Source organism: Sinocyclocheilus grahami, unplaced genomic scaffold (assembly GCF_001515645.1).
Source record: "Sinocyclocheilus grahami isolate Dianchi unplaced genomic scaffold, SAMN03320097.WGS_v1.1 scaffold72.1, whole genome shotgun sequence".
NCBI classification, from domain to species: Eukaryota; Metazoa; Chordata; class Actinopteri; order Cypriniformes; family Cyprinidae; genus Sinocyclocheilus; species Sinocyclocheilus grahami.
The window spans coordinates 1,965,139-1,980,496 of record NW_015505251.1 but is presented as its reverse complement, the minus strand read 5'-3'; the positions used below and the strand labels follow the sequence as shown (position 1 = coordinate 1,980,496).

Sequence of the window (15,358 nt, the reverse complement as noted above, 5' to 3'; positions counted from 1 at the left end):
GAGACACAAGCGTACAGAGCCCTGTGAAGACAATCATGGAGTGGATGTTTGCAGCAGTACCTTTGCTGAAGTAAATATATTAGTGTTTCTGTCTTTTATGTAGCAAAGTGTATCGAGCCCTTGTAAAAACCTGCAATAACGTCATTTAGATACTCAAAGGAAATTTTATTTCTCAAAGACTGTTATTTAAGAAGACTTGGAATCTAACAAAGAACTTGGTCGCAGATGTTTCGCCAAAAATTCATTTGGACACAGCTGTTGACATACAGTAAAAGTACAGAGCTATAAAAGAGAATGTGGATTATACAGCTCCAGTTATGGTTTTGGAAGAATTTGATTCGAAATATTTGAGTTTGTATTAAAATACATGATACTTTATTGTAGATTTTAATCTAAGGAGTATCCAAATACAACTTCAATATTGTCCAATTTTGTTTGGACTCTTATGTTGTATTGTTGTCTCTTGACTTTCTTGTGCTAGTTTGTAGTCATTTTGTAGTTTCTTTTCTGATTGGTTTCCCTTGACTGTGTCTCCAGGTGTCCCTTGTTATCCCTTGTGTATTTAAGCTCTGGTTTCCTCATGTTTAATTAAGGTTTGTGTGATTTGATCTCCTGTTCCTATTTCCCTAGTTTTCCCTATAACTGCTTTTAGAGCTTGCCTCTCATCACAGATATGTTGTTTAAATCTTTTCTAAACTTCTAGAGAAGTGTTCATTTATGACTTGAAGGTCTCCATATCTCCAAAACAATATCCAAAGAACTCCCATCCCATAATTATGATAATGAAAAAATTATGAAAATGTATTGTTTTAAAGCTTTTCTATTAACAGAAATGGGGAGCATACATTTATATATTTCATCCACAGTTCATTCACTCTCAGAAAAAAAGGTACAAAAGCTGTCACTTGGGCAGTACCTTTTCAAAAGGTACATATTTGTACCTAAATGGTCCATTTTGACATCAGTACCTAAAGTGTACATATTAGTACCTAAAAGGTACAAAAGTGTACTTTCTGAAAAATGTACAACCCCAGTGACAGCTTTTGTAACTTTTATTGTGTTTCTAGGAACTGTATGTTTGTATGTTCTTCAATAAAATAATTGAAATTTCTTGATTTTTAAGTAATAATAATGTTTTAATTTAATTGCCATCCTTCACAAAAGTGAATGTGAACTGGGACTGTCAATTTCCAACATGACAAAAAGCACCATGAGTGTCATAAATGTGGTAAATGACTCTTTCTAACCGGCATTCTTTTATTTCTTCCATATAACTCAAAAGGGTAAATTCTAAAGCAGTCCCTGGTCACTCTTTGTAATATAATAAAAGGGAATGAGGGGCTTTCAAGCTGCAAAATGACCAAAAAACTCTATGTAATTCGTTCAATTTAAAGTCATCTGTCATACGATTTGTGTCAGAACAGACTTTAAGTTTTCAGATCTTTTTGAAACAGTTTATCCAGTTCATAAAACAAGTCTGAATGGTTTGTTCACTAATCAGACTGAATAATGAGAATAATGACAGAAATTTCAGTCTGTTCCTCACACAAAGCTATAGAATGGCCAATTGTATGGACCACTTTTTTGATATTTGTGAAGCACTTTTGAGCCCCTTTTGAAGCTTGAAAGCTTAAAGGTGTAATAGGTGATTGTCTTCAGAAACATTTTTTGTTATGCTGGTTGAAAGTCTCTTCACATCCCGATAGCAATCCTTAAGTTAAGTGGTCCAAATGTATTCATCTGTATTTATATATTCTGTGGAAAGCGTATGACCAAGAAATGTTCGTCCAATCGCCATCATGCATGAATGATATTTTTGCAATTTTACACATAATAATCTACGATGATCACATTACACAAAACTGAAATTGCATGTCAAAATAACACATTGTCAATATTTTTTGAGACCCCCCAAAATTTCACAAATCACGTTTTCAGGGGAGCCCATGTCTTATTAAGGGGAGCCGAGCTCCCCCTAGCTCCCCCGTAGTTCGCATCCTGCATTTAGCTACTAATAAAGGGTTGGGCCCCAGTGACAGATTTATTTTTATTTTTTTCTGAGTGTGCGGCCCACTAGGAAGTTTTCTGATGCCCCTAGTGAGCTCCGGCCCCGGTTAAAAACCACTGCTCTAGATTTAGATCATTTGGATAAAAATTCTCCATTTGATCTCTATTTAATCTCATTTCTGTCTAGAAGATATTCTAGGCAAAAAATAGAGATTTTTAATGGATCTCACTTCTGCTTTTTCTTTCGTACAGCTATTTTCTTTTGTGTTTAAGGTTAAACATAGATATGGCCATATTAGCTTTTAACTGGAGATAAACAGGCTCATTCTGCCCCCAGGAGGACTGTGTGCCAGACACCCCACTGTAGAGTTATTGATAGAATATCTTGGAGGGATTGCTGATCTTTGAATTGGCTTCCATCATACAATGAAGATCCTGCAGGCAAGAGAAGGCCTTATAACACAGAGGAATTGTCTCTTATTTGGTGCTTTTTCTCAGCGCCTCAATCTCTCATTCAATCTGAGTTGAGAGTAAAATGTGAAAAGATGCCCAGCAATGACAGATATTTCTTCTATGGCCTCGATCCAAGATTATGATCAGGTTTGTCTCAATATAAAGAAAGTGACTATTATCCCATTCACATCTCCAGTTTCTATGTTATGTCCCATTACTAGATCATAGTAGAAAACGCTGATAGAAGTAGAGACCCAGGAGGGAAGCAGCCAGAGAGAAAAAGTAAAGCAGGAGAACAAGAGGGAGCCTAAAAATGACTCCGCAAGATTATGGTCAGATCATAGTTTCTGGCTATTATAAGCTCCACGCTGAGAGTTTTATAATTAAACAAACCCATAAAGGAGACTTCAATCAGAGGCAAAGATTTTACCAAAATAGACTGGACTCTGCTGTGCAGATACTGTTTCCATAGTTTGCATTAAACACAGCGGGAACATAAAACCTGCATTATGGACCATGAGAAAATGAACAGATTCTGAAGGTCACATTAAGAGCACAGTTAAGAGAAAACATGATTTAGGCGCGTAGCTGTGTGTGAGTTACCCTTGCATATACATTGATTTATGCAGTGTACCGTATATCTTTGCATGGCTGCTTCAATTCGCACACGCTCTCTCTGGAATTTACATGTCTCCCCAATGATTATCCAGTTCCTCAGCCAGCGCCATCCATGTCATGTGTTAGTAGTGCAATGTGACAGATGCCAGCCAAAGCCTGCAGGGAGGACAGCATCCCTGTCTCAGCACTCACTGGTCATGGCACTATGGGAATGGAAGCATCTCTCAGGTGCGTCTGTCAGTGGAGCATTAGAACGCTTGGGACGACTGTCAACACTGTTGCACTGTAATATCTTTTCAGGGCTTCATGTACTTTTTTCTGAAGGGGCACCAGTGGTAATTCTGGCTTACTTACTGCCCTAGGCCAGATAGGACATGGCCAAAAAAAACAACTTACCTGTATAGTTGGTTTTAATAAACAGTAAAAACAGTTTACAATTTAAAATAAATGTTTTCGGTTTTTAATATATATATTTTTTTAAAAATGAAAAAATTATTGTAATGGCAAAGCTGTATTTGTCCTCAGTGTCACAAGATCTTTCAGAAATAATTTTTCTGGAAACAAAATAAGATGTTTAAGGACTATTTGATGAATACAAATTTCTAAAGAACAGTGTTTATTGAAAATAGAAATATTTTGTACTGTCTCGCTGTCACTTTTAATAAATTTGAATAGTCATTGCCAAATAAAAGTATTAATTTCTTTATTTTTAAATGTATTAATAATTTAAAGGGTTAGTTCACCCAAAATTAGAAACAGTCCAAAAGTTGTCAAATAAAGCGTGCGCTTCCGTAATAAAACATGCTCACACGGCTCCGGGTGGTGAATAAAGGCCTCCTGTAGCGAATCGATGCGTTTTAGTAATAAAAATATCCATAAACACTTTTTTCTCACTTCTGCTGACTGTCATACGTGCAAGCCGTTCCGGGCCGATGATGTAGGACGTACGCCTGATGCTATGCTATGCTAGTCTTGCGAGTTTGTTTACAGGAGCAAAGGAAGCAAACTCCTACATTTTTCAAATCCTCGTTTTGTGCTTCTAATTCATGACCAGCTTTTTGTTTTGCTCTGTCCTCAGCGTTTCCTTCTCACCAGCACGAGTATAAATATCTATGGGCGTGAGCACGACGCATACGTCCTACGTCATCCGCCAGAACGGCTTGCATGTATGACAGTCAGCAGAAGTGAGAAAAAAGTGTTTATAATGTTTTAAATATGGATATTTTTCTTACAAAACCGCATCGATTCGCTACAGGAGGCCTGTATTCACACCCTGGAGCCGTGTGAGGGATGTTTTATCACGGATGCGTGCGCTTTATTTGACTACTTTTGGACTGTTGAACAAAAACACCCGCCTACTCCCATTCTAAAGCTTGGAAGAGCCAGGATAATTTTTAATATAACTCCGACTGGATTCGTCTGAAATAAAAAAGTCATATACGCCTAGGATGCTTTGAGGGTGAGTAAAACATGGGCTAATTTTCATTTTTGGGTGAACTAACCCTTTAAATTTATTTATTTTTCTTTTTTAATCTCACCGACTGCAAACTTTTAAACTGTAAAGTAGCCTGTATTTTGGGTTTATATACACTATACTGTAGACCTACTATAGTTACATTAAAAATTATATAAATTTAACTTTTATGCAACATTAAGCTGAATTTTGTTTTAAATCCATTCTACTTTGAATTGAATTTTTTTATTAAATAAATCAAAAAAATATCTGATGGTACGCGGCTTAGTTGAAAAAAAAAAAAAATTTCCACTTCCCTTTCTTTCTACTCTACTCATCTCCTAACATCAACGGACCTTACATTGACATTGACCTTTCCACAGCAATTAGCCACTTAATCAGAAATTAATTATTAATATTAACAAAACCAACAGGGCTTAGGGTTGTTTGTCTCCTTTCCCTCATTATCATCCACTAATGGCCAAGCCAGCATCTCATTTCCACTCCAAAGGCAGAGCAGAGATATTTGTGCTGAGATTTCAGGTGTTGGTAAAGGGCATTTAGAGATGCCACATGCTACGCTAGAGACTTCCGCCCTTCTGGACACCACAGCAGCCAGGAAATGTGTATTTAATTATAGTTTGTGTATGAATTATGAGTTAATGAGAACATTGTTGCAGGCCAGATAGGACATGGCCAAAAAAAACAACTTACCTGTATAGTTGGTTTTAATAAACAGTAAAAACAGTTTACAATTTAAAATAAATGTTTTCGGTTTTTAATATATATATTTTTTTAAAAATGAAAAAATTATTGTAATGGCAAAGCTGTATTTGTCCTCAGTGTCACAAGATCTTTCAGAAATAATTTTTCTGGAAACAAAATAAGATGTTTAAGGACTATTTGATGAATACAAATTTCTAAAGAACAGTGTTTATTGAAAATAGAAATATTTTGTACTGTCTCGCTGTCACTTTTAATAAATTTGAATAGTCATTGCCAAATAAAAGTATTAATTTCTTTATTTTTAAATGTATTAATAATTTAAAGGGTTAGTTCACCCAAAATTAGAAACAGTCCAAAAGTTGTCAAATAAAGCGTGCGCTTCCGTAATAAAACATGCTCACACGGCTCCGGGTGGTGAATAAAGGCCTCCTGTAGCGAATCGATGCGTTTTAGTAATAAAAATATCCATAAACACTTTTTTCTCACTTCTGCTGACTGTCATACGTGCAAGCCGTTCCGGGCCGATGATGTAGGACGTACGCCTGATGCTATGCTATGCTAGTCTTGCGAGTTTGTTTACAGGAGCAAAGGAAGCAAACTCCTACATTTTTCAAATCCTCGTTTTGTGCTTCTAATTCATGACCAGCTTTTTGTTTTGCTCTGTCCTCAGCGTTTCCTTCTCACCAGCACGAGTATAAATATCTATGGGCGTGAGCACGACGCATACGTCCTACGTCATCCGCCAGAACGGCTTGCATGTATGACAGTCAGCAGAAGTGAGAAAAAAGTGTTTATAATGTTTTAAATATGGATATTTTTCTTACAAAACCGCATCGATTCGCTACAGGAGGCCTGTATTCACACCCTGGAGCCGTGTGAGGGATGTTTTATCACGGATGCGTGCGCTTTATTTGACTACTTTTGGACTGTTGAACAAAAACACCCGCCTACTCCCATTCTAAAGCTTGGAAGAGCCAGGATAATTTTTAATATAACTCCGACTGGATTCGTCTGAAATAAGAAAGTCATATACGCCTAGGATGCTTTGAGGGTGAGTAAAACATGGGCTAATTTTCATTTTTGGGTGAACTAACCCTTTAAATTTATTTATTTTTCTTTTTTAATCTCACCGACTGCAAACTTTTAAACTGTAAAGTAGCCTGTATTTTGGGTTTATATACACTATACTGTAGACCTACTATAGTTACATTAAAAATTATATAAATTTAACTTTTATGCAACATTAAGCTGAATTTTGTTTTAAATCCATTCTACTTTGAATTGAATTTTTTTATTAAATAAATCAAAAAAATATCTGATGGTACGTGGCTTAGTTGAAAAAAAAAAAAAATTTCCACTTCCCTTTCTTTCTACTCTACTCATCTCCTAACATCAACGGACCTTACATTGACATTGACCTTTCCACTGCAATTAGCCACTTAATCAGAAATTAATTATTAATATTAACAAAACCAACAGGGCTTAGGGTTGTTTGTCTCTCTTACCTCATTATCATCCACTAATGGCCAAGCCAGCATCTCATTTCCACTCCAAAGGCAGAGCAGAGATATTTGTGCTGAGATTTCAGGTGTTGGTAAAGGGCATTTAGAGATGCCACATGCTACGCTAGAGACTTCCGCCCTTCTGGACACCACAGCAGCCAGGAAATGTGTATTTAATTATAGTTTGTGTATGAATTATGAGTTAATGAGAACATTGTTGCAAGATGAAGTGTCAGCTACAAGCATCCGGATTGCAAACTCGTTCCGTCTTAACAATTACAATGTACCGCCATCAATCTAATGCCAGTGGAAGTCAGCCTTATGGAGCAGAAAAACAAAACACTGGGTTCATTTGTTTATGTGGAAACAAACCAAGCAGATACTATATGAATAAAACATCCATCCTTGTCCAAACCAAATGCATCCTGTGCTCGGTTTGAACTGGTCAAAAGGTGCACAAAGATGAGGACATAAGTAGAGAATGACTCTCATTAAAATACCACTTCCTGTGCTGCTAATTACTTATAATTACAGAAAGCTGGAATGATAAGAATTTATCTCCCTTGGGACAGGGTAGGATGACAGGCGATGGCGCTTGCTGGCCTCTACGCTCATCCTTTTTTCATTCAGTGAGTGTCCTTCAGGAAATGAGCTGTTTGGCATGCAGAGAGGTCTGATGCATGTTTCATAACTGTGTGGTAATTGAAGTCCAGTGATGTGATCAGAGCCTGTGTATTATTACTTAAAACTACTGAATTACACTGAGCTCAAAAAAATTATTTTACTTAAAAGGATAGTTCACCCAAAAATGAAAATGATCTCATTAATTACTCACTCTCATGCCTTTCCAAACAAGTAAAACCTTTGTTCATCTTTGGAACAAAAATTGAGAAATTGAAGTGTGCCTGTGTGGAAAGTGACTGTGCATGGTCCTTCTTGGGTCTTTCACAAAAACGAGCGAGTGCCATTTAAAAAAATTTAAATAGGCCCTATATAATATGCACGGTTGCTTAGTATTAAAATTATAGCTTCAGATGCATGATATTTGTTGGGCCCTATGAAATCCATTTTATTTTTCCCAAATTAGCCTAAGTTTTATTTTTTCCAAAATCTTTTTTTTCCGTTAAAATTTTTCTGGATTCAGTTTTTTTTTTTTTTTTTGATGATTATATAAAATTTTAACAAAAAAACATGTCGAATGAATTAAAATCATGAAACTTGTTTAATTTGACAGCAATTTAGGCCTATTAAAAGTTTAATAAAAATTACATTCTTAGGGCCCAAATTCTGTGCTTTCCATTTAAATTTTTCTGTATTCCATTTTAATGGTTTAATCAAAAACATATCTAAGTAATTGAATTCATAAAAACAACTTAATTTATTAATTTGTATACAATAATAAGGCCTTATGAAATTTAAATTTAAATTGTATTTACTTATTTTTTTAGAAATTCTGTGTTGTGTATTTTAATTTTTCTGGTAATCAAATGAAGGCAAAACATGATTCTATCTTTTATTCCAATGAAAATTAAACAAACCCTTTCATTTTTGTACATTCAAAATGCTACACAACAGAAGTTTACTGTGTAACGAGCAATGTCACGGAATTCGTCAAATATTGAATGAATAAATCAAATGCAATTCAGTACACTTCAATCAAACCGCGATATGGACTAGTGTATGTGAATATTAAATGGAAAGTTTTACACGTTAAGAAATGAATTGTGTTTTTGTGAAGAGTCAACTGAATTGGTGTCACTCACATGAGGGCTCATGACAGGCCACAAGACTGAACTCTTTATTATTTTTTTTATAAAAAGTGTTTTAATCACGTATGGTGTGGCTCACCATCTCAATGTATTTTGCCATGTTGAAATGACGCAGTGTTTCGATAAATGTCAGAGAGAATCCTCAGGCTCTTTGGCTGCCATTTCTGTGGAAACGCTAGTAGCATATTGTTGTTTGCTGATGTAAAGAGTGCAAATTAGACAATGAAACGCACTTATTAATATGCTTTACCAGCGGAAACAATGGGATAATCAACACCTGTATAGCCAAAGAAGCAGAAAAGATGTGAAGAAAGCCAAAAATTGAGCGTAAACCTATGTATGGCACGCACGGCGAGATGATTTGATTTTGGATAAAATCCTGAGTATCCTGATCAAGTTTGCTTCTTTTTGTTGGACAGATGAGGTTATGAATTATTGTAGACGCTGTCTAAAACTCACTAGTTTTTATTTTTCCCAAATTAGCCTAAGTTTTATTTTTTCCAAAATCTTTTTTTTCCGTTAAAATTTTTCTGGATTCAGTTTTTTTTTTTTTTTTTGATGATTATATAAAATTTTAACAAAAAAACATGTCGAATGAATTAAAATCATGAAACTTGTTTAATTTGACAGCAATTTAGGCCTATTAAAAGTTTAATAAAAATTACATTCTTAGGGCCCAAATTCTGTGCTTTCCATTTAAATTTTTCTGTATTCCATTTTAATGGTTTAATCAAAAACATATCTAAGTAATTGAATTCATAAAAACAACTTAATTTATTAATTTGTATACAATAATAAGGCCTTATGAAATTTAAATTTAAATTGTATTTACTTATTTTTTTAGAAATTCTGTGTTGTGTATTTTAATTTTTCTGGTAATCAAATGAAGGCAAAAACATGATTCTATCTTTTATTCCAATGAAAATTAAACAAACCCTTTCATTTTTGTACATTCAAAATGCTACACAACAGAAGTTTACTGTGTAACGAGCAATGTCACGGAATTCGTCAAATATTGAATGAATAAATCAAATGCAATTCAGTACACTTCAATCAAACCGCGATATGGACTAGTGTATGTGAATATTAAATGGTAAAAATACTATTTAGCTACTACAGACGACAAACGCGAGCATTGTAGGTGCGTAAATAGCAAACTAGCAAATGAAACGCGCGTCTGCGCCGTTCATTCCGTAACATTCCGCATTACACAGTAAAGTTTTTATGAATAGATTCCGTCCCCATTTTCTACATCGCCCTACTTTTGCTAAGAAACACGTTCAACGCGGACGCACAGACGGTTATCGTGGTAATGAACACCAGAGCAACCGCTTGCGCGTCCGCACTGAATGCGCATCTCACATATAAAAAGCATTTTAGGGGGCCCTTGGCTTTTGGGGGCCCAAGGCGGTCGCCTACCTTTGCCTAATGGTTAAGTCCGCCTCTGTGTTTCAGTATATCCAATATGTGGATGATGGTCAATATCAGATCGTTAGATGACGCGACTGACCAATCAGAATCAAGTATTCCAGAAGGTCATATAATAGTCAACAGTGCCTGTCCACTTTTTCAGCAACCTTGGTTCTGTAAGTATTTTTCCCATTTCATTTTCCCATAGGAGTTTTAATAAAGTCTTACTTATAAGTTATAAGCCAAGAGATGAATCACAACATTACTAAATTCAATTTGAAGCAAAAAAGTGTTGTGGTAAACATTTAAGTGTTAAATGTGAAGTGTATGACTTTTTTAATGTTAAAAATAGTCATTCCTATCCTAGTTTATTGTAAATTGACAGTTATAAGTAAGCTATCACAAACAGGCTCAACCAGCAGTGTGCATTTTGGCCGAACAAAGGTGAGTCTTTCAGAAACCTGTTTGAAAACAGTCATTATGTTTGATGCTGGAAATTACACTATCAGGTTTTTACAAATAATAAGGGGTATCCTGTAGCCCAAATAACAGTACTGAGCAGGTGCAGGCTGCAAAGGTTGTCTCTAGTTACTCTGTATTTTAGTCTGAGGGTGTTTGTGGTGATGAGGGAAGGTCTCAGAAATGGGGAATATGAGCAGCTGTGCAAGAGAGTGGTGTCAGGCCACAGGTGTTCCCTCTTTTGCTTACCAACTGCCGCTCTCCTTTTCCATCCATCTGCCCATAACAACACTGTCTAGGATCATGTCTGAATACCTAGTTTTTCCACTCACAGCTGTGTAATCATAGCTAATCCACAAAAGAGTTATTTCTCTCATTTCATTGCAGAGGTTTTGCAGGGGAAAATCTTTCTGGTTTGATTGCAGGTGGGGGGTGTGCCTGATTTTCTGAGCAGAAACAAACTGGATCCACTCGAGCACAGAATATATTTGTCACCGGATGTAGATTTCCAGACCTGACAACGTTTCAAGGCTGAATTTTAAAACGAGGCCATTCTCTATACTGATAACTCAGCACAACAAACCAATTACGGTCTGAAGCACTGCTTTCAGATAAGCATCTGAAAGCTGAATATACCATGTTGCATCATATATACATGTTTCAATTTAAATGCCTGTCAGAAATTGTGAAGTACAAGCAGAAGATAGTTCAGAGACAGAGAAATAGGAGGCAGTCTAAGAGATGGGCAGGATAAGTGTGGCTGCACTTTTTTTCTTAAAACAGCCAAGACCAAAACATGCCTGTGTGTGTTTAAATGAGTTTGGGAGGAAATTGAGGAAGAAATTTCAGGAAATTGGACCCCTTACTAGCAGAAACAGCACAGCCCTGCTGAGACTGGCACACAGGGCACAACCACCAGATAGCCCAGACATTTCTGGAAAATGTCATACTAGTGCATAGCATCTGATATATTCTATCTTCTCACTCTTCTCTATTTCTGCATCATAGACACAATAGAAATTTTTCGTAATTTCTGATGCACTCTGAAGTGAAAGGCCAATTAATACCCAACAGAGCAAAGAAACCTCATTAGCCTAAAAGCAACTCATCTGGCTTTTAAAAACAATTTTTCTTCATAATTATAAAAAACCCAAACCAAACGAATAAAAAAAAACAGTTATTCCATTAGATGGCCTTATAATTTGTGGTGCTATATTGACAGCTGTTGGCAAATCTAGATCCATTTTGTTGATGCCAATTTAAAGCTCTTATTTATTGGAAAGACTGAGTATGAGAGGTAAAACTATAAGTTTAACCAATTAAAAATGAGATTGTTGTGTTTTTATTGTGTGTGTGTGTGTGTGTGTGTGTGTATGTGTGTGAGCGCACTACTGTTCAAAAGTTGGGAGTCAGTAAGATTTTTTTTTTAAACAAAGATATCAATTTCCATTTTTTCAGATATTCAATATTTTCAAGATTTGATGCAGAATTTTTATAATTGTTTTATTTTAATCATTTATTTGTTTATTTATTTTTGCAGCGCGGTGCCCTTTTTTGAGTGTATTATGTTACAAAAAATAACAATAAAAGTAATATATATCTATATATACAACTGTTTTCATCATTGCTAATAAGATGTTTTTGAGCAGCAAATCAGCATATTAGAAGGATTTATGAAGGATCGTATGAAGGATCAATAATATTTCACAATATTACTGTTTTCATGATTTTTCGTAATTTCTGATGCACTCTGAAGTGAAAGGCCAATTAATACCCAACAGAGCAAAGAAACCTCATTAGCCTAAAAGCAACTCATCTGGCTTTTAAAAACAATTTTTCTTCATAATTATAAAAAACCCAAACCAAACGAATAAAAAAAAACAGTTATTCCATTAGATGGCCTTATAATTTGTGGTGCTATATTGACAGCTGTTGGCAAATCTAGATCCATTTTGTTGATGCCAATTTAAAGCTCTTATTTATTGGAAAGACTGAGTATGAGAGGTAAAACTATAAGTTTAACCAATTAAAAATGAGATTGTTGTGTTTTGTGTGTGTGTGTGTGTGTGTGTGTGTGTGTATGTGTGTGAGCGCACTACTGTTCAAAAGTTGGGAGTCAGTAAGATTTTTTTTTTAAACAAAGATATCAATTTCCATTTTTTCAGATATTCAATATTTTCACGATTTGATGCAGAATTTTTATTTTTATAATTTTTTTATTTTAATCATTTATTTGTTTATTTATTTTTGCAGCGCGGTGCCCTTTTTTGAGTGTATTATGTTACAAAAAATAACAATAAAAGTAATATATATCTATATATACAACTGTTTTCATCATTGCTAATAAGATGTTTTTGAGCAGCAAATCAGCATATTAGAAGGATTTATGAAGGATCGTATGAAGGATCAATAATATTTCACAATATTACTGTTTTCATGGTGTTTTTGATCAAACAAATGCATCTTTGGTGAGCATATGAAATTTTACTGACCCCAGACTTTTGAATGGCAGTTTGTATATATAATATTCATAAAACTTTTCATCTGCAGTTACAACTCTACTATAATAAAAGAAACAAATACAGTGTGTCCCAAAATATGCGGGATCAAATATCTCCAAAAAGATACTGCAAAACCACATTGTAGCGGTGTACTTTGAGGTAAATGAAAATCAGATCCAAATCAGTTCAAAACCAACCCACTGTTCTCATATCTGCACCACAGGCTCCTCACAGGCATTCATAAGGGGTCTTTAGTGTGCTGTGAGAGGCTTGATAGGTGTGTTTTGTTCCTACGCCAAGTCTATTGAAATACCAATTGTCTCTGCATTAAGCTTTGGGCCTCCTCCGAGGAAATTCGGTTTTCCAGACTGACTCACTATATGGTTATGCAGTCAGCAACCTGAGAGCTTGAGCGTCTGTGATAGTGCCATGCAAAAGGTCTAGAGACGATTAAATGTGCAGTAAATGGGGCAAAGGAAATGTCCTAGTAAACACTGAGTGGTCATATTTATGATCTGTTTAACCACGTATGATTTGATCTAGTGCAGTGGCTGTCAATTATGTTCCTGGCACTGCACATTTTAGATGTCTCCCCTATCTGACACACCCTGTTCAGGTCCTGGAGCCTCTAGTAATGAGCTGATGGTGTGTTAAATAAGGTTCAACTGGTACTCCAGGGCCAGCACTGACAACCACCGATCTAGTGAAAACAGACTGACAAGTCTTTGCAATAATCTGCAGGTCATTCAAGTGCCTCCCACTGACAGATTCAGCACTAACCAGTTAATCTATCGACCTACTATTCACTCCTTACACGTCATCATTTGATCATAAACATTGTCCATAAACAAATGTGACAGACTGTCTGAGCCCAACCTGTTTAAGCCACCAAGAGAAATATATTGGAGCCAGGCAGACAGCATAATGCTTTCTGATGAAAAACCGGCCATAAACTGCAGTGCGGCACCCACCACTAGCATCTTAAGAAAATATTTCATGATATGATGATGAATATTTTAAACACATCTGCTTTACGCTGAGCTTACCCGGGGGCAGACACACATGATTCTGGGAAAAAGATCATGGATGAGCGCTGTAACAACTTAACAGCCTGCTACATAAACTTTCAAAACCTACTGCAACAAGCATTTTTGCTTTTATGTATGTATATAAAACCTCTGTTATTTTCCATTTCAAACAGCTTTTAAAAAAACCTATTAAAAATTATATGAAAAATAACACTTTATAATTGTTGCAATAACGGCAACAAGCATCTTTATCTATAATAAAAACAGTTCATAAGGAAGAATTTACCAGGAAGAATAGCTCAAATAAATGTATTTTTAAACATGTATCATTTATTTAAAATCATAAATAAACCTAGCATGCTGTGATTCCACACAAGATGATATTTATTCTCTTTTTTTATTTTTTTTTTATCAATTTTTAAGTATAAATATTTTTCAAATCAAAATTCAACATATGTCTATTTAAAAAGGAATAAAAGTTGTAAATTGCACTTACCCCGTTTAAACATGTTGGATATTGTTAATTCTCTGTCTGTCCACTCTGGTTCATTTATTCTTGTATTCCAGACTTCACACTGTCAGTAAGATGCCAGGCGATCTATCAAACGTTGTCTGATTTAATCAGAATACATAAATGTATGTACTCCTATAGCTCAGATCAGACTTCTCGCTGAATTTCAATTTGGATAATTTATTGCAGTGCTGATGTCCATTTCATCCTGTGTGGTCCCGAGCAAATATTTCACTAGATGCAATTGAGAGCAGTCCAGAAGGAGATGAACACATTCTGCAGTATTAATTGTTATCCAGTGAATATATTAAGCGGGGGCACCTGGTGGTGTAGTTCAGGTCTCAGCGACCCCCACGAAACAAGCAGTATTGTAGTATGTTATCCAGAAAAGCTCTAAAAGCTCTTATTGCCAGATACTGGCGCGTCTGAGAATCGGTTATCCCACTAAAACACAGATTGTTGGGGGAAATCAGCAGATGGTCCTCAATCCGTGCCGCGGCAACTCTGGTGTCGGTCTCTCGCGCACTCTTCAGAGAGACTCTACGCCGAACTATGGGGAGGTGTCCCGCTGCCTCCATACACAATCTCCAACAATCCACCTTCTTGAAAGCATTTCGTCCAGATATTTCGGGTCTCGGGACACGGACAAATCACATGCATGAGCGTTACACCTTCACATGTCGTGCGCCGCGAGTGAGTGGCGGAATGGACAGATGATGCGCTCCAGCTGAGAGGTGCGCGTGCCTGTGATGCCTCTGAGCTGGTGGGGCTCTCAAGCCACTTATGGACTGTTGATTTCCCTCTCTCCCTCCCCAAAATATCTGACACTACCATGTGTTGGTTTAGTGGTTGGTATATTCTTGGTGTGCGGAGCTCGATTAATCTCTCTCTCTCTCTCTCTCTCTCTCTCTCTCTCTCTCT

The 15,358-nt window shown here is 36.0% G+C and overlaps 1 protein-coding gene across 1 annotated transcript in view; it reads right to left on the bottom strand.

Annotated features, from left to right (window-relative positions):
* The window catches only part of rtn4rl1b (reticulon 4 receptor-like 1b), a 175,449-nt gene extending 160,209 nt beyond the window's left edge, over nt 1-15,240 (bottom strand). The window contains exon 1 of the mRNA XM_016272687.1: nt 14,423-15,240. Coding sequence (XP_016128173.1) covers nt 14,423-14,435 — 13 coding nt within the window. The 5' untranslated portion in view covers nt 14,436-15,240. The remainder of the gene's footprint in view (nt 1-14,422) is intronic.
* Nucleotides 15,241-15,358: the final 118 nt, after the last annotated feature.